The 20044-nt window shown below is 41.9% G+C and overlaps 1 protein-coding gene across 2 annotated transcripts in view; it reads left to right on the top strand.

Moving 5' to 3' along the window:
* Positions 1 to 20044, top strand: part of PPP2R2B (protein phosphatase 2 regulatory subunit Bbeta) — a 239102-nt gene that overhangs the window by 200551 nt on the left and 18507 nt on the right. For both annotated transcript variants that reach the window (XM_030212897.1, XM_030212896.1), the window contains exons 5-6: positions 14167 to 14344; positions 19444 to 19608. In XM_030212897.1, the coding sequence (XP_030068757.1) occupies positions 14167 to 14344; positions 19444 to 19608 (343 nt within the window). The remainder of the gene's footprint in view (positions 1 to 14166; positions 14345 to 19443; positions 19609 to 20044) is intronic.

Here is a 20044-nt window from a genome sequence, read left to right as displayed (position 1 = left end):
CGAATGGGGTCTGCGGTAAACATTCCAAAATTTGAAGAAAAGAAGTGAGGCTTCTCCATCCTGTAACACCCCATTTCTTATTTTGTGCTCTGTTCTGTGAAACTCTGGAGATTGGAGGCACATGTTTTGCTCCAGAGTCTTGAACTCAGTATAAGAACTTGGGGGAGGGCAGCTTTTGGGGAGACATTAGAATACTTCTACTGAGACTTCCTTACTCCTGAGTGGAGGAGTGGCCTAGTGGTTAGAGCACTGGTCTTGTAATCCAGAGGTGGCTGGTTCAAATCCCACTGCTGCTCCTTGTAATCTTGGGCAAGTCACTTAACCTTCCATTGCCTCAGGCCAGTGGCATAGCAAGGGGGGGCTCCCACTCAGGGCAGGGTGGTTTGCCGTTGCACCCCCCCCTACCCCGGGTGGAGCATGAAGACATACCCCCCCTGATCCAGTGCCTACCCTCCTCTGTCCACCCAGCTCCCTACCTTTAAAAAATATATCGGAATCCAAGGTGAGGCACAGCGCCTCATGCCTGCACGTAAAAGAAATGTGGACCTTCTCTCGCTCTGTCTGTCCCGCCCTTGTGGAAATAGGAAGTTGTGTCAGCAGAGGGCAGGACAGATAGAGCAAGGGAAGGCCCGATGAGACGGTCCACATTTCCTTTACGTGCAGGCGCAAGGCGCTGCGCCTCGCCTCGGATTCTGATATTTTTTAAAGGTAGGGAGCTGGTTGGACAGAGGAGGAGTAGGCACTGGGTCGGGGGGGGTGTCGATGCGCCGAGGGGGGGTGTCATCGTGCTGCACCCGGGGGGAGAGCTGGCAGGGAGCACCCCCCCCTGAGCTGACACCCGGGGTGGACCGCCCCTACCCCACCCTTGCTACGCCACTGGCCTCAGGTACAAACTTAGATTGTGAGCCCTCCTGGGACAGAGAAATATCCAGAGTACCTGAATGTAACTCACCTTGAGCTACCACTGAAAAAGGTGTGAACAAAATCTAAATAAATAAAGTACCAAAAGTCAGATCATATTAAGGCCCTTAGTTTGGATGCTGTATACCATACATGTCTAAAGCCCAAAGACAGTATTTACACAAGTATACCTGTATTACATTTAGATTGCAAGAGGGCGGGGTTTGGACAGAACCAAAATCTACATGTATATTCCCTGTTTAAAAAAGGGAATCATATGTGCTCCAATAGTTGAACATCATGACTTACAGCTGTTCCTTGGCTCATTTGTGTGTTTAAAAAAATGCTCATTTGGGTTAGGCCTTTACTGGAGGGATTAAGGGAGTTCATCCCCTTAATACCCAGTTGCGGTTTCCCTCTTTGAATTATATCTTATCTATCTATCTAATTGTGGCCTTTGATTTCTGGAATGTCTACTTGTAGGTTTGTAGGGCGGAAGACATTCATCTGTAAGTACTGACAAACGTGCATGTTGTGAAATACCAACTAACTCATGTAAGTTGCCAAGGTTCCTCTGTTCAGTATTTCACCAAGTACCTTTGCAAAATGGCTGCTCCTGCTGCATATACTGGTAAATATAGATCTATTCCTGCCTGTATGTTAGAAAAGCCTCTATGTCAGCAGATCTTTTTATAAACTGCAGCTGGGTTCGTACACGTCCCATCCTGCATGTATAAGTTCTGATTTCTATGTTCTAACTGTAATAAATAGAAATAAATCAAAACATAGAAAAGAAAATAAGATCATGCCTTTTTATTGGATTAACTTAATCCATCTTTTGATTAGCTTTTAAAGGTAACCCTTCTTCAGATCGGAAATAAGCAAATGTTGACAAATATCAGAATGTATAAGTGAAAACACAAAAGCATTCCAATGACAGTCTCACAGGAAGAGGGAGACTGGGGAGCTGGATGGATGTTTTGATACCCACCAGACAGGACTCAACAAAGATATGGGTTTTCTAGCCCATTATAAACCATAAAATTCTACGGCTTTGTCACCCTCTTATCTACCTCCCAACTCTCCCTGACTTTCATCCAACCAGCGCTTCCTGTTTCTCACCTAACCCACCCCACCCTATTCCTCTAAGACTGTCGCTGGAATGTTTTTATGCTTTTGTGTTTCACTTATGTAGTCTGATATTTCTCAACACGATCTGAAGAAGAAGGGTTGCCTTTAAAAGTGGACTAACACAGCTACCACACCTCTATGTTCTAACTAAAATAGGGTCGTGGATGTAATAGATAGAGGGAATAATATCATCTTGGGGAAAGGGCACTGGAGAAAGGTGGAACCATTAGCGATATATTACGTACATGAAGACCCACACTATATATTATCTTCTAACCTGAAATTGCCAGTTCTTCAGTGAACATGACCCTGGGTGCCAATGGAAAGAGCAGAGTCACATGGCAGATAAGGGTGTGTGTGAATCTTGAAGGTCTAGAGGCCTCTCAACTTCAGCTTTTAAGCGTCGCTGGAACCTTCAGTGTTCTTTGAGAATAAAAGTAGTTTTAACCTGCTGATAACCCTGAAATTTCCAAAACAGGGGCTGTGCCTTCCTGCCTGGTTGACAGGATAGGAGGAGATAGCCCTTAGAAGGAAGACTGAGCTCTTATAAACCCCTAGCCCAGGGAAAGGATGTTTCTCTTTGGTTCCAGTGCTCCTAAAACAAGGGGTCCAGGGTTTGGCAGAGCTCCTGGCCATTCCTTCAACATTTATGGCAGGGGGCTGCAATTGCTTTTAACTTCCGAGCTGCAGCATCCTCTTTATTAAGGGAGATACAGATCTGAGACTAACACAGTCGCTGACCCTTAGGATCCAGGAGTGGGAACCAGATCCCCCAGAGCCTAGAAAGATGCACAGTTAAGGGGACCCTGCTTCCCAACACTGCTTGTGAGGAGCAGAAAGAGGAGAAAGACATGGGGTGCTGTTAAATCTAGCTAAAGCAGAAGAAAGCCTTGTGATCTGTACATAAGAAAGGAGAAGTCTCTTATCTTCAGAGGGGGAAAATATTTTGCATGGGCCCCGAACACAGTCTATGGCTTGTGACAGCTACGCCCCAAACACAGTTTGTAGTTTCTCTCTTTCTCTCTTTGTATTTCCAGGTCTGGTTCCAGACAGACCTCAGAACAAGGCTCACAATTCTTCAAATAAAAGATTGACTTACCTCAGCCAGATCACAGCAGCTAGAAGTGTTCAGTTGAGGCATATGCTGGGGCTTCAGTTCTTCCTTCCCTGGGCCTCCTTAACCTCACCCTGGCCCTTTCTTTTAAACTCCCAGGTATTGACACCATCCCTCCTGGCTTGCTTCCTCCCGGGGCGGGATCAGTGCTCTTAAGGTGGTCCAGGTTAGAGAGGAACTTTTCTTAAGGGTGGAGGGCAGTGTTCTATAACCCCCATCATAGTGTGACTTTTGCTTTGTATCATTATTGGAATATACAAGGACTATAAGCAATTGTTTTGACATATGTAACACTATGGTGAAGTAGACAAGATTTTAGTAAATCCTTCCACGTTTTAAGTATACCTATTGTGTGCATTGACTTTCTTGACTCTGAGAAGATTGCTGAGGGTGTGAAGTATGTTTCAGCTGTATGTTATACATTCCAGCCAGCATTACAAAATGATTGATCAGGGTTTGCTCAAGAATAGCTTTTCAGGTCTGCCTCATGCTGTCATACAGTAGTTATTTAAGGAATGGTTCAGTAGCCTAACTGTTATTAATCTGGGTGAATGCTAAGGCCCAGCTTCAGAGGCTACGGTCCATGTCCTCTGGAATTTATATTTCTGGACTCCTGACCATGAATGATGAAGGTCTCGCTGTTCTGTAAGAGTTTAATGCCCCGTGAATGTGGATGCATGTTTCATTTTGCTACCTTTGTAAACGTCTCATCTGCACTCCAACTTCTTGAGTAGATTAGCAAGAGATAAATCAATGGTCTTTTAATTTGCAGGTTCATATTGTAATTACATGTTGGCAAACAAAAGTTTAATTCAGTAAATTAGGCAATTATAGAGAGTAAAGTTTTTTCTTATTGTAGAGAGTATGTGTGTGTGTGTGACTGAGAAGGAAAGCCAGAAAAGCAGATATTACAAATCCAAAATGTGAAGGGGTAACAAACTGTTTCACCTTGCCCTGTACAAGCCTAGAGTATTTGTACATAGATTTTCATACAAAAACAAATATGACCTTTGTCTTTGGATAGTGTTGAATCACTGTCATGTGCCTTTCTGCCACCTTTTCTGCCACATACAGAACCAGCTGTTGGGGAATTTTATTTTTCCTCAGCTTTTAAGCTGCTACAACCTCTCATTCCACCTTCTTCTGCTTCATTTGATTAGGGGTTTCCAAGGAATTGCTTGCTGGTTTTTAATCTTGGGTTGACTTTAGAATATAAATCCTCAACCATTTCAGGCAAAGCTCAGCTGAGGAATCCTCCCCCTAGGAAACAAACCAATCAGACTAAAATATAAATCAGTAGAATCGAGCTAACCCTCCCCAGGCTTAATCAATGTCCCCAATTAAGCAGCATATATTTTACAATTCTATATGTCAAGCTTACCTCCCTGTTGAGGAACTGAGGTCCTTCAGGTCAAAACAATTTAAATCAAAGTACCCAATCAGGTATCTAGTTTAACCCAATAATATGACTTTGACTAACGAATTTGACACGCAAAAGAAGCTAAGGGCCCTGTTTACTAAGGTGCGCTAGTGTTTTTAGTGTGTGCTAGAAATTAGCGCACGCTAACCGTGTAGACACCCATGGAAGTATTATGGGCATCTACACAGTTAGCGTTCGCTAATGATTAGCGTGCACTAAAAACGCTAACATGTCTCTAGAGTGGCTACATTCAGGCATCTATTTTCAGCTAAATTTCAGAGCCCAATTTTTCAGCTGAAAACTCACCTGCACGTAGAGCCGTAAAACTTAGGGGCCAACATTTAGGAGTGCTGTTCCTTTGCAGCTTGTTAGAAATTGTATTTGATCTGCTTAGCCTCCGAATGTTCATTCCTGGAAGTAGGAGGTGAGCACACAACTTACCAGAGGGGAAAAATCCATATGCCCACCCAACACACAAACACACACAGGGTCCCCTTATGGAGAAAGAGTCACATGTCTTCCTAATACAAAGGTAAGAAACAAGTCAGATGAATTTCGACCTCTTCTATACCTGCTGATCCAAAGAGATTTTCTTTTCTCCTGCTGTTATTTGAATCCATCTATTCTTTTAAACAATCCATGGGCCATCATACAAAATGGAAGAAACCCCTTCACAGGTGTGGCCCACATACATTTCTCATGTATTTCCACTATTCATGATGTATTGTAAGCCACATTGAGCCTACAAAGAGGTGGGGAAATGTGGGATACAAATGCAACAAATAAATAAATTTTGCTTCACCAGTAGTTCTAGTGATGATGCACACACATGCCCTGTCCCGGACAGACAAGAATATCATCGCGACACAACACAGCTGTCCAGTTTTAACCAGAAATGGAAAACAAGGTTTCTTTTGGAATGCCTTAGGTTTGGTGGGATTTTAGATGGTTGTTATAGGTTTCCTAGTACTGAAAATAGGTGCTACAGTCTTAAAATCCCCCACCCTACAAAATCCCTCCCCCCACCCATAGCTATCCACTTATCGAATCTTAAATTTAGGAACTGAGTCCTAGTACAGTTTCAAAGCAATCTATTTTGGATCCTAACTTTTAAGGTTAGGGTCCTGAACCCTTTGCCGAATGGTCTGTAAGGGAGTAATTGTATAGAGTGTTTTCCTCATGTCAAGCATGCTTTTCACACAACAAGAGTCTAATAAAATTGTGCATGGGTGTACATATATGTCTGCCAAAAAGCATCCGCATATTTTTATGTGATCTACATATAAGCATTTCCAGGGGCATAGTTTGGGCAAAGCTGGGACAGATTTGTGATGGGCACACTTATAGTATAAGGTTGTCTTCATTGTTGCTCCACTGCTCATTGGATAGACTCTCTTGCGATGTAACAAGTGTTTAATTCAACCCACATGTCAGTGGTAGGAATGTGCTGGAGTTTTACTTACACTTGAGTGTTGCTGACCTGGATTGGAGCAGTAACCTAATTGCTAGCATAGTGGCTAAGAACCAGGGGAACTGAGTTCAAGGCTTTGGGCAAATCACTGACCTCTGGACTCTGTGTAAGGTGCCCATATTTGAGTATGGATTCCAGATCTGCACCTAAACCAATTAGTTAATTAGGTGCCAACAATCAATGATTGCAGTTAACAATGGGAATGGGACTTGATATACCACCTTTCTATAGATTTTGCAACTACATTCAAAGCAGTTTACATAGTATATACAGGTACTTATTTGTACCTGGGGCAATGGAGAGTTAAGTGACTTGCCCAGAGTCACAAGGAGTGACGGTGGGAATCAAACCCAGTTCCCCAGGGTCAAAGTCCAATGCACTAACCACTAGGCTACTCCTCCACTCATAAGCACTTAATTGGCAGTAATTAGGAGCTATGCACGGATCTGCGCTATTCTATAACATGCAACCTAAATTTCATAGTGCGCAACTCCAAAGACAGAGGAGCCTGGGTGGGTCAGGGGCATTTCTAGAGGTGTAATGTTATGCAATACCTGAATTTGCGTACCTGCCATCAGACAGGTATAAATGCTCACACTCAAAGTTAGGCGTGAAATGCATGCTTAGTTCCCGCAGAGCACCCTTTAAAGAATAGTTGCATAGGACAGATCATCCCAATGCTTAACTTTGGATGCCTTTTATTGAATCTAGTCCTCATCCCTTCATTGCCCAGATATCAAAATTTAGATTATGAGCCCACAAGGGACAGACAAGTACCTGTGTACAACCTTTGGTTGTATCACAGAAAGGATCTAAAAAAACATAAACAAACTGATCTGCAGTGGATTGCATCCTCCCTTATGATAAAAAAACGGGTTTCCATTAAGTGAACAACTGAAGCAAAAGTGATTTGCACAGGTCTTTGTTCATCCCAGGTTTTGCTCCACACTATTCTTTCTGAAGGACAAAGATGTGAGGATTCAACCTTTGTCTAACACAGAATGGGAACATGTGTCCCAGGACAAGGTACTGGCCGAGGGCCTGCTGAAATGAATCTAGGTCATATCTTAAGTTGAACGAAACTAATGAAATTACATTAGAGCCAGGACCGTATAAATGTAGGATGTTGGGATTATCTGATTGATTTGTGATTATCTATTTACAAAACTGAGCTTTAAAGAAAGGTAACGGAGATTTGGTAGAATAATCAAGGTCAATCTGAGTAACGTAACTTGATTTTCTGAGCATAGCCAACCCCCGCAGAGAGAAAAGAGTTTGTAACGTGAAAGGAAATTATGCCTCATTAGCTCTTAAAATGTAAGTCTTCAGAAGAGGAAAAATTCTGAATATCACATTCAGATCAAAGCTGTTCTGAACACTTACTGCATAAAGCTTCTTAAATGTGCTACCTGCATAAATGTATAGCCATTTATTTAAGAAAATAATATAACAAATTAATTGCCACTCTCTTTCTACCAAAAAACCCCCCAAAAACTGGAGCGTAATTTAATTTGTTAGTGATGTATTTTGTCTGACAGCTTTCGTATGTGGGTGATGTGGTTAGTTGCACTAAATTACCCTTTAATAATTGGCATACAATGCCAGATTTTTCTTGCAGGTTCCTTCAGTAATGGAGCAAGGGCCATATTTCAGAGCCCGCTCTGCCTGGCAGCCTAGGCAGGCGCTATGAACTAGATTCTATACATCACAACTAAAAATTTGGCACCGAAACAAAATACACCTAAGCATATTCTATAAAGTACGGCTAAATTTAGACATACTTTGTAGAATAAGCCTAAATTTCCATCCGTCTTATAGAATACACCGAGCACCCATCTGCGTGACTAAATTTAATATGCGGGCAATTTCTCCAAGTAAAACTCATAGATTTTAGAAACACTCGTGACCTGCTCATTCCATGCTCCCTTTTCAACTATGCGACTTAGAATTTACGCACATCACATTATAGAATACGCTTAGACAGTTCTGCATGTAAATTCTAATTCATGCCAATTAATGTCAATAATTGATAAGTGGCAATTATCAGCACTAATTGACTTGTTAACTAATGAAGTTGTGTGTGAAAATTCAGAATACAACAGGACTTGCGCACGCAACTTAAATCACGCTATATAAAATCCAGGGGTATGTGATGAGAAGTGTCACCTGCTAAGGACTGTACTTCTTTTTGCAGCTTGTGTATTAAATGATTCATTTTGTGTTGTTTGGCTGGATGATTTCACGGGCAGCAGCTGTTTCGTTTGCCAGACATTGGCTATCAGGTGTCTTATGCTGCACAACACCGAACAGAGTATCGGTTGGGTCTCTCATTGTTACTAGTGTAACTCAGATTCAATGTATATTACAAAAAAATACATATCAAAATGAATAAACAATGCAAATACAATTGAAATTCCTAGTACAACCTATCCCATTTCCTACTTAAATAAACACTCTGAACTTACCTGGGGGGGTCTTTTACTAATGGTAAATAAATGACTTCCAAAACAGATAAAATTAACCAGAAAACAGAGGAATCCTGTTTAATTCCCCAAATCCTGCAACAGCCCTCTAAAATCCCACCAAACATGGCATTTCAGAAAAATACCCTGTTTTCCGTTCCTGGTTAAAACTGGACTGCTACATTGTGTCACGATGATATTCATTTGTGTCTGTCTAGGACAGTGTTTCCCAAGTCCGGTCCTGGAGTACCCCTTGCCAGTCAGGTTTTCAGGATATCCACAATGAATATGCCTGAAAGAGATTTGCATATGATGGAGGCAGTATAAGCAAATCAAGTTCATGCATATTCATTGTGGATATCCTGAAAACCTGACTGGCAAGGGGTACTCCAAGACTGGACTTCAGAAGCACTGGTCTAGGACAGGGCACGGACTTCGGAAGCACTGGTCTAGGACAGGGCATATGTGCGCTTCGTCACTAGAACTTACTGGTGAAGCAAAATGTATGTGGGCCACACCTGTGAAGGGGTTTCTTCCATTTTGTATGATTTCCCATGGATTGATTAAAAGAATAGATGGATTCAAATAACAGCAGGTGAAAAGAAAATCTCTGTGGATCAGCAGTTATAGAAGAGGTCAAAATCCATGTGACTTGATTCTCTCCTTTGTGTTAGGAAGATGTGTGACTCTTTCTCTGTAGGGGGGCCTTGTGTGTGTTTGTGTGTTAGGTGGGCATATGGATTTTACTACTACTGCTAATCATTTATATAGTGCTACTAGATTTATGCAGTGCTGTACACATTATATGCAGGTACTTTCTCTGTCTCTAGAGGGCTCACAATCTAAGTTTTTGTACCTAGGACAATGGAGGGTTAAGTGATTTGCCCAGAGTCACAAGCAGCTACAGTGGGAATCGGACCTAGTTCCCCAGGATCAAAGTTCACTGCACTAGCCACTAGGCTGGGATTCCAGAATCTTGCTATTCTTTGGGGTTCTACATGGAATGTTGCTACTCTTTCAGACTGTGTATGGGATCTTGTTAATGGGACTTGATATACCACCTTTCTGTGGTTTTTGCAACTACATTCAAAGCAGTTTACATACTATATATAGGTACTTATTTGTACCTGGGGCAACAGAGGGTTAAGTGACTTGCCCAGAGTCACAAGGAGCTGCAGTGGGAATTGAACCCAGTTCCCCAGGATCAACGTCCACTGCACTAACCACTAGGCTACTCCTCCACTAGCAACATTCCATGTAGAATCTCAAATAGGGAAAGGGAACTGGGACTTGACATACCGCATTGCTGTGGTTTTTGCAACCTACATTCGAAGTGGTTTACATAGTATATACAGGTACTTATTTGTACCTTGGGGCAATGGAAGGTTAAGTGACTTGCCCAGAGTCACAAGGAGCTGCAGTAGGAAGTGAACCCAGTTCCCCAGGATCAAAGTCTGCTGCACTAACCCCTAGGCTGCTCCCCCACTAGCAACATTCCATGTAGAATCTCAAATAGTAGCAACAGAATCTCAACATTCCCTGTAGAATCTCAAATAGAGAAATGGAAATGAGACTTGATATACTGCCTTTTTCAGCTACATTCAAAGTGGTTTACATAGTATATACAGGTCCTTATTTGTACCTGGGACAATGGAGGGTTAAGTGAATTGCCCAGAGTCACAAGGAGCTGCAGTGGGAATCAAACCCAGGTTGACTACGATCAAAGCCTGCTACACTATTCTTTAGTCTACTCCTCCATGTGCCTAATCTATGCTCCATTTTTTCCCTCTGATAGTTTGGTTGAGTGTTCACCCCCTTTGGAGGCCAAGCTATCTCTCACCATCCTGCCCAGTTCTGGGCACTGCACCTATGGCAGCTGCTGCCACAGTTTGAGTTCGGTTGCCCTGAGCCAGGTCCCAGCCACCTCTGCAAAGCACTGGTGCTGAAGGACACTCAGATTTAAGATTCGCTAGCTGAACTGCCATGTAAGTTTGTAAAAGAGAAATGTACTGGAGTGAAAATTCAAAGGAACAGTAAGCTGAAAAGTGATACAGGATTTTTAAAAACATTGGGATTCATAGGGATCCTTCCCTAAGACCTTTGGCAAAATACACACATTGCTAAAGTCCATCCGGCTGATATTCAGCCCATGGGAGGCAGGCACTGATCCCAGATATTTAATGCCAGGCCATTTCCAGAATGCTGTTAAGTTATGCACATGCTTGGCTGGCGTAATTGTGGACATCTAAATGTTAGGCATATCAATACTGGGTTACAATATAATGGATCCTGGGCACCCAAGTTCCATTATATAATACATTTATACCGCACGGCCTCAGAGCATATAAATGGAGGTGCCCAGTTGTAGAATTGGCCCATGTTTTAAGGTCCATCCATCCATCCTAGAAAACCACCTACGTAAGCCTTGGCAGGTGTGTGTTATTAACTCTGTAACTCAGTAGCAACTGAGATGAAAACTATGTATATTGTGATGATCGTATATTAACCCAAGTCTTCTGAACAGAAATGAGTAGGTGTGATCAGTGTAGCAGGTGGGCACTATGGCAGTCAGAAAAAAGAGGAGCTTAATGCAAAGGAAACGGCTGAACCTTTTATCTTTCCAAGGCATCATGTCTGTGACAGCAAGCTAGAAAATGTCAGTCTGCTTCCTGCCTCTCTGGCAAAATCCTAAACCAAACCCCCAGATGGTGCATATACTCCTTCAGCAGCAAACAATGCATCATTGAATATGTCAGCCTGAATTAGAAAGCAGGCCCATCACATTAAGCCTGGCTTCAAGCTGGCAGGTCCTACGTCTTGGTGTCACTTGTTCTTGGCTGTCATATGCACCCCCCCCCCCCCCCCCCCCCCCCGTAAACACACTCTCTCCCACTCCTTTCTGATGGCCATGGAAAATTTCTAGGGGGAATAAACAGATAACTGATGCCACATTAAAGCACTGCAGGATCTCATCTCAGGGTCAGAGAGAAACAACACTGCCCTTCCCCAGAACTGAGTCATGACTGATACACTGCCCACTCCAGAGCTGAGTCATGTCTGACACACTGCCCAAAGGTTGCAGCTCTGAAGACATTTCTGTCTTCTGTATTATATTGTATCTATTTTCACAATATCTGTTTGCCTTTTGAGAGGATCAGTGTATTGTATTCCACAGGAATTCCCAGTGTAGTTATGATATATAAAAAATGTAATAGTCTAGTGTGCAATGCGATTGTGGGGTTTTATGTTGCTTTTGTTTAGGGGGATTTTTATGTCTTTTAAATTCCCATCTCTATCTTATTCAAAGACAACCTAATTCTGCATGGAATCTTGCTACTCTTTATGATTCCGGAATCTTGTTACTCTTTGGGATTCCGGAATCTTGCTATTCTTTGGGATTCTGCATGGAATGTTGCTAATAATTGGGTTTTTGCCAGGTACTTGTGACCTGAATTGGCCACTGTTGGAAGCAGGATACTGGACTGGATGGACCATTGGTCTGACTCAGTATTGGCTATTCTTATGTGCAGAGGCCTAGATGTCAGGCGCTGATACTGGGTTACACTAGTGTTCCATAATGGAACTTGGATGTCTACGTTCTACCATAGAATAAGACTCCTAGTATGCAGCCTCGCGATTTATAAAGAATTACCCCCCCCCCCCCCCCCATTCTGAGCAGGCAAGTTCACAAGCTTATTTTTGCATATAACACACTGCTTTATCCACAGAAATGCTTTGGAAAATTGCCTTCGTTATGTCTCAGATCTACATACACCACTGTAGCAAGTAATTAGTATGTAGAAAAAATAACATGAATGTGTTATATACAGCTGTTAATCCTATTTGGAAAAGTAGGCAAAGAGAGAATGAATCAGGATCTCAATGGTTTCCTATCATTTGGAAACAGCTATATAACTGACTATCTTTTGCATGAAGCGAACTCCAGCACTTTACCAGGGCAGTTCTATTTAGAGAAGCATCAAAGATGATAAAATTGTTTTTAGCCTTGTCCCTGGGCTCCCCATAGTATGTTTTTTCTGATCTTCTGTAGCAGCTTCACTTGTTGACCTTTTATTGGTCTGTCGTGAAGGCAAAGGTCGAAGCATAGTAAATACATTGGCTCATATTTCATATTGCACCTGAAAAAAGCTTGATGCTTACCTTTCTTTGGGGGTTGGAGAGGGTTTGATAGCTTCTAGCCAATTGAAACATTTGTTTTCAGGCACAAGAAGAAAATTTAGAAGAGTTAGGTGTCTTTAACTATGTAAAAAGCTGGCCATACATGTCAGCGTTCCCTCCAAGCTGTGTGGGAGCCTTGACTTGTGTCCCTGCCCATGGGAGCGGTGCATCAATGTTGAGTTTGCAGTCATGAGGGACAGGCAGACCCCCGGGAGTCCTGCAGAATTGAGCATGCATAGGGCGTCTGCGTCTGAGAGCGCAGCTGCCAACTAATGATCTGGGGATTCCGGCCCAGGAGTTCCCTCCAGCCAAGATATAAAGGGGCCCATTTACAAAGCATCAGCAATCCCAACGCAGGTTTGGCGCTAACCCAGCAGTAATCGGGCATCGCTGCAGGCTGCCCAGTTACCATGGGAGTCCTTACCATCACCTCAGTGGGTGGCAGTAAATGATCCCTGCTGCATGACTACACAGTAAGAGTTATCTTGCTGCATGGCCGTTTTTGGGGAAGGGGGATTTTTTTACCCACTGCAGTAGAAAGGACCTGGCATGCGGGAAAATCTGCCCCTGCCACAAATGCAGGGCCCTTTTTCCCGCAGCTTAGTAAAAGGACCCCTACGTTTGGAAATTTGATGGTGGTGGTAGTAGGGGACTGGAAGCATGGACCCACCCAGTAATTACCTCCTGGCTGCTATTTACATGTGGAGAAGTTTCTAAAATAAGGTCCTTAGTATTAAAAAGTATGATATCCAATTATTAGATTTTGCCAGCTTTTTCTGGTAGTGGCTTCATCACAATTTAATTTAATTATCAAAATATAAATGGGAGAGAAAGGAGACTATTTGGGTGCTCACTGTAACTTTGTAAGTCTATGTGCTTTGAAAAAGAGCCTCCACGTCTTGAATCTTATTATAGAGAGGTGTAAGGCTGAAGATTCGCCTTGGTCTCCTAATTTCCATGCATCAGCCCTGCTTACAAGTGAAAAGGTCACAATGAGTTAACATTATCACTTTAATACTGCAGCACTGGTTTATCACATTCTGTTTTATTACATCTATTTTTTACACTGGTGTTACAAGTTAATACCACGGTGCTCCCCGCTCACCTCCTCTGTTTCTTTTCTAATGACATATAACATGGAGCCTCATCAATCCAGGCATTAGTAGCAAGAATGGTGGCGCTAATTTTAACTTAAGTTGAGCACATCAACCACTTTAATAAGACATCAATGGAGAAAGAGGCCATTTTGGTCCTAATTAAGCAGCCTCTAGCGGCAGAAGCCGATGTGAAGTTTCACAGTGTTTAATACACTGTGAATTTATCACACAGTAATTATACCCCAGATCATTCCAATCGTAGACTTTCCTTTCTATTTAAAATCGGTAAAATTAGGTTGAATGATATTCAACTTTGAACATGGTACAAGTTTTCTTGTTTGTTAAAATTTTGCTAATGCTACAGTTCTTTTTTTTTTTGCTTCTCTCAATAGGTACCCGCATTCAGACCGATGGATTTAATGGTAGAAGCCACGCCCAGAAGAGTCTTCTCCAATGCGCACACATATCATATCAACTCAATATCGGTGAACAGTGACTATGAAACCTACATGTCAGCTGATGACCTGCGAATAAATCTCTGGAACCTTGAAATAACCAACCGAAGTTTTAGTATCCTTCCCATCCAAAACTTTTTCATGTAGTTTAACATCCACTCGAAAGACGATGGTTTGTAAGAGAGAGATCTATGCCATTCAGTTCTCAACCTTCAGTAGTGCTGAAGTTGGGGAACTGAACGTTAGACCAGGCCACAAGAGCAACGGGGTAAGGAATGGGGTGGTGTTGTATCCCTGACTCCTTGCATGATGATCAGTAAGACTAAGGGGCATTGTTATCAACGTGGGCAACTGTCAAAACCAGTTTTACCATTAGCTCATTCTACTTTAGTACACATCACATTTTATGCAGTGAGACCTAGGGGGGAAGTTATCAACGTGAGCTACCATTAAGATGGGTTATCTTACTGTTTACCCCAATTATTAGTAATTAGGTCTTATAGCATAAAATGGGACCTGGGCTAAAATTGCACACATTAGTGGTAAACTAACCTATCTTAATGGTAGCCCACACTGATAACTTTCCTCTTTGGTGTGAAGAGCTTCAGCCTCTGGTAACCAGAGCTGATATTGTGATGTCACCGTGCCCATTCCACCAATGTCTAAGGGCCAACCTCATCAATGATGTCACAATGGCTCGACTGTCCTATACGTGGCTCACTTTCCCCTCTTAGTGTGAAGAGTTTCAGTCTCTGGTAAGCAGAGCTGATATTGTGACGTCGCAATGCCTCATTCCACCAATGCCTAAGAGCCAACCGCATCAGTGATGTCACAATGACTTGATTGTCCTGTACTTGGCTCACTTTTTTTTACATATAACAGTGATTTCAATTTCTAGAGACATTTCCTTTTCTTTAATTAAGGGAAGAACAATGTGGACTACTAAAGATGTACTATTTTACTGTTAACTCCAGTAGGCAGCCCACATTGATAGGGACATAGTTATCAATGCAGGCTACCATTAAAATGTGTTATTTTGGGGGAAGTTACAATGTATTCACATGATCCCCAATGCTGTGACTTGTAGTTCCTTGACATTATAGGTGAGGTGTCTTCACGTGGTTGCAATATTTTCAAGAGGCAGAAGAGGGAGGGGTTTCTAAAATAGAATAAAATGATGCAAAATGAATTATTTGTGCAGTGAAAATGTGCAGTTTTGGCATTATGATGCTGTAAAATATTAGTGCATCAGTGAATCTGCATAGGCAGTGATTGCATCGTGGACTGAGAGTGGTTGCACCGACGCAGCTGATGTGGTAATAGTTACGGTTTATGAAATGTCTCCACAAGTAGGCTCTGGGTCTAGAGCAGCTGTATGTGGTTCATTACTGTACATCTGACTCTTTCCAATCTTTTGCACGCGCTTTCAGTTTCACTTGCCAGCAGATGAGATGTTGGAAATCCATCTTTGGTGGAGCTAGGAATATCTTTTAGTAATTCATCCTCCTGGAGTAGTAGTGGCTGTAGGTCTTTTGTCATTTTTCTCAGTTTTTCCAGATCTGGTTTGTATGTCGTTGCAAGGGGCATTTTCTCTGAGCTTTTCTTTCTTTATATAGGGTAGATTTTCCCTGGGTGTTGTAAGTAAAGAGGCAGCCTAGTGGAAGAGAAATTCCTGTGGAAAATCACAGCCCCTACTTAAAACCCCTCTGACATTCAAGAATGCTCCTTTTCATCAGAGAACAAAGAGTAGGTTTTCTGGGCTTCCACTGCTGAATTGGCCATATAATATTAAAAGACAAAGAAATATGAATACTGATGTACTTTCGGGGTAAAATTGATAGCAGCTTTCTGCTGTCAATGGAACTATAGGATCAGCAACCGTTCAGCACTTTAATTCCAGAACTTAAAATGAAAAAAGAAATCATACCTTATTACGTTAATGGTAGCACTCAGCACTGGTGTAACTGACAGCCCTTATTTACAACGGAGCCGGCTATACAAGTTGGCAATATGTTACTGTCAGAGTTGGCTAAACCCTTCTTTTATGCTGCCGTTCCTTGTATCGCTTATATAATTTATGATACCTGCTTTTAACTTGTTAAAAATAAGCCCTTTAGAGAATAAGATAGAATTGCTTTAAATTATTATCGAAAACAAATGCTTTCAGCCATATGGCAGCTTGGCAAACTCCTTCTAATTTTTTAACTCTTTGGTGGTTGATAAGGAGCCATGGCTAGGTGAGCACCTTTCCCTGATGAGGTGGTTTTGCCAGGCATTCATCTGTCCAACTGTCAGGTCTCCAATGCATACATATATGTTATATAACTTTTATACATGTGATGCATGTATAATTTAGAAATACTGCTCTATTTATCCACCCACTGTTCTGCTGTCAAGCAGAGGAGTGGTCTTGTGGTAAGAACAGTGAGTGAGTCATGGGCCTGGCAGATTAAAGTTCAAATCCGGCTTTTCCTATAGCTGTTCTCAGTGTCCTTGGGCTATAAAATTATATATCAAGGGGGGGGGGGGGACGTGATTATATACTGAGATGGCATTCTGACATTGTATCACTGCTCTTATCCACTATCGCTGTCCTGTTAAACTGTGGTGTTCTTTTCTGTTCAAACTCTTCATTTTTAATTATAACTGTAAACTGCCTTGTTTTTACCAAAAAGAAAGGTGACATATAAAATCTTAGTAAACTATATACTCCCGGATTCTATATAGCGCAACTGAAATTGCACACATGGAAATCCGGTCATTTTCTGGATTTACGTGTGCAGTTTAATTACTTAACAATGCAATCAGTGTTAATAATTGCCACTTAACAAGCAATTATTGACACTAATTAGTATTAATTAGAATTTGCACATATAACTTACTAAGTGTATTCTGTAAAGTGGAACATGTAAATTCTAATGCACTCTGCCAAAAAGGGGACGTGGCTATGGGCGTAGAATGGACAGGTCATGGGCGTTCTGAAAATGTATGCACCAGGTTATAGAATACACCTGCTTCGTGCCTTCTTGTTTTATTTTGTACATATATGAGTGGAGGAGTGGCCTAGTGGTTAGTGTGGTGGACTTTGGTCCTGGGGAACTGGGTTCAATTCCCACTGCAGGCACAGGCAGCTCCTTGTGACTCTGGGCAAGTCACTTAACCCTCCATTGCCCCAGGTACAAATAAGTACCTGTATATAATATGTAAGCCACATTGAACCTGCTAAGAGTGGGAAAGCATGGGGTACAAATGTAACAAAAAAAAAAATATATATATATATATTATGAGAGCAGTTTCCAAAAATCATCTACCCAGTTAAAGCAGGAATTTATCAATGTGGGCTACCAGTAAAACAGCTTATTTTACCACAACTTGTACTGTTTTAGCATAGAGTCTCATTATATAAAATGGGAGCTGTGGTAACATAGCATGACTTGTGTAAAATAAGCCATTTTACCAGTAATCCACGTTGATAAATTCCTGCCTTAACCCGGTAGATGTTTTTTGGAAACTGCTTTCATTATGTTGTTAATGTTTTTGGTGTTTTGGATAGGTAATTAGTCAATGTGTCTTTAGTCCCATTTATTTGTATGTTCTAATATATTCTCATCATAATATGTATGTTTTGATTTACTTATTTATGTGTATCTCGTAGACTCCTGAAGCAGGTGCTGATGCGCCGAAACACAGCTGCTGTGTCGAGTCTTTTTGGTGTGTCCTAATTAATTTTATATATACAAGATTCTTTTCATCTTTCCTGTGGCTTTTGAAAGTGCCTACCCCTTCACCCTACTCCTTCAGCTTGCTTGTGATAAAATAACTTATCTTAACGATAGCACATATTGATAACTTCTCTCCTAAATGGGCAATTTGAAAATTTCCCACCCTCCCTCGAGGTCAAAATGCACTGACTGTTCTTTGAGTTTGTCTAGATTTCAAGACCTGTTTTGTTTTGAGTGCAGCTGCTTTTTATCCCCCCCCCCCCCCCCCCCAAAAAAAAAAAAAATCACTGCATTAAGCGACTGCCTAGTTTGCATAATAGTTAAGCCAGCTCTGGTGATGGGGAATGTTTGTATTGCTTGTGATCTGTTGTGCCTGTCCAGTATATATGTGAAGGACTTCAGTTTCCGTTTCTATCAATCTGGCACCTTCCAGGAGTCATCAGTTTTCTAGGGGCCCCTATATTCAACCAGCGATGATCAGCGTTTTGCTGACTGCTGCCGTCATTATACCCAGAAATGTAATGCCAGGCTCTTTTACTAAGTCGTGTAGGTGCCTACGCACACTCGACGTGCATCAATTTGGAATTACCGCCCGGTTACCATGTGGCCTGGGCGGTAATTTCATTTTTTAAGCCAGTCCACTTCGCGTGCCAGAAATTAATTTTTATTTTCTGGCGCACGGCTCTACCAAGTGGTAAAAGGCATTTTATGCACGTAGACCATTATCGCCCGATTAACATGTGAGACCTTACCGCTAAGTCAATGGGTGGTGGTAAGGTCTCAAACGCAAAATGGATGCACGCCAATTTTCATTTTGCCGCATGTCCATTTTCAGCCAACATTTTTAAAAAGGCATTTTTTACAGGTGCGCTGAAAAATGGATCTGCGCGCATCCAAAGCACATGCTTACACTAGCAGAGGCCATTTTTCAGCGCACCTTAGTAAAAGGACCCCTGAGTTTCCAGGTATATGGAGTCAACCAAAATATAGCCATTTAAGTGCAATATTCAGCACTTAACCAACTGTAAAGAACCACATAAAGATAAAACTGCCTTTTATGTGGTCCTGTTTATGTGGTTTACTTTAACCGGTTATGTGCTGACTCCCTTGAAATTCTCCCATAATAGCTGGCTTCGGCTTCGACACTAACTAGGCATTTTCAGCAGCTCTATCCGGTTAAGTTGCCAACGAAAATGCCTGAATTGCACTGGACAGGCAATTTAAACGACCAGAAGCCTTTCCTGGCCATTTAAATCATTTGAATATCAGGCCCTAGAAAAATTAGAAATGAAAAATAAGAGGGGAGGACAAAAAGGGATTTCCTATTGAAATACCCTGGAGAGGAGATCTGGAGGTTGAACATAGAAACTAGTTTGGGGGGTTTCTTGCGAAATAATAGAGCTTCTCCCTTCTCAGGAAGGTCATTCACCAACCAAAACTTTACCAACCAAGCACTCCATTTGATATTTTATCCTTGACTCACCTATCTCAGATATTGTAGATATTAAGCCAGCCAACATGGAAGAACTGACGGAAGTGATCACAGCCGCTGAATTTCACCCACACCACTGCAACACCTTTGTGTACAGCAGCAGTAAAGGGACAATCAGGTTGTGTGACATGCGATCATCAGCTCTGTGCGACCAGCATGCTAAATGTAAGCTCTTTTCCCCTTTCACTGCTGTGCCAAAACTGAGTTTCTCGTTTATTTGTTTTAAGTATTAAGCACGGATCTCATTTATTGTTAAGGGCTAAATTCTTCCATGAAAGGTGGTGTCAGGTTCCAGGTATTGGCAAACTTGAATGTCGTCAACTTCTCAGAAATATTGAGACAGACTTTAGAAAGGATGTGCGAATCGGAATTGTGACGTCCAGAAGTTCTATTAGTGTTTTAGGACAGGATCTGCTGGCATTGAGCCTGTTCCAAAATACATACAGGAATGGATGTGCATGTGCTGGCTATATGTGGCAGCTCTATCTATTTTACAGACATCAAAGTATAAACTGTCAATGAGGTGAAGACGGCACGTGCACCTGTATGTTGGTATTTCAGAGCATACATGGGTATGTTAAACATACACATTGTATTTTCT

Source organism: Microcaecilia unicolor, chromosome 8 (genome assembly GCF_901765095.1).
Source record: "Microcaecilia unicolor chromosome 8, aMicUni1.1, whole genome shotgun sequence".
NCBI classification, from domain to species: Eukaryota; Metazoa; Chordata; class Amphibia; order Gymnophiona; family Siphonopidae; genus Microcaecilia; species Microcaecilia unicolor.
The sequence above is the reverse complement of the archived record's forward strand: the minus strand, read 5'-3'. Positions and strand labels throughout refer to the sequence as shown.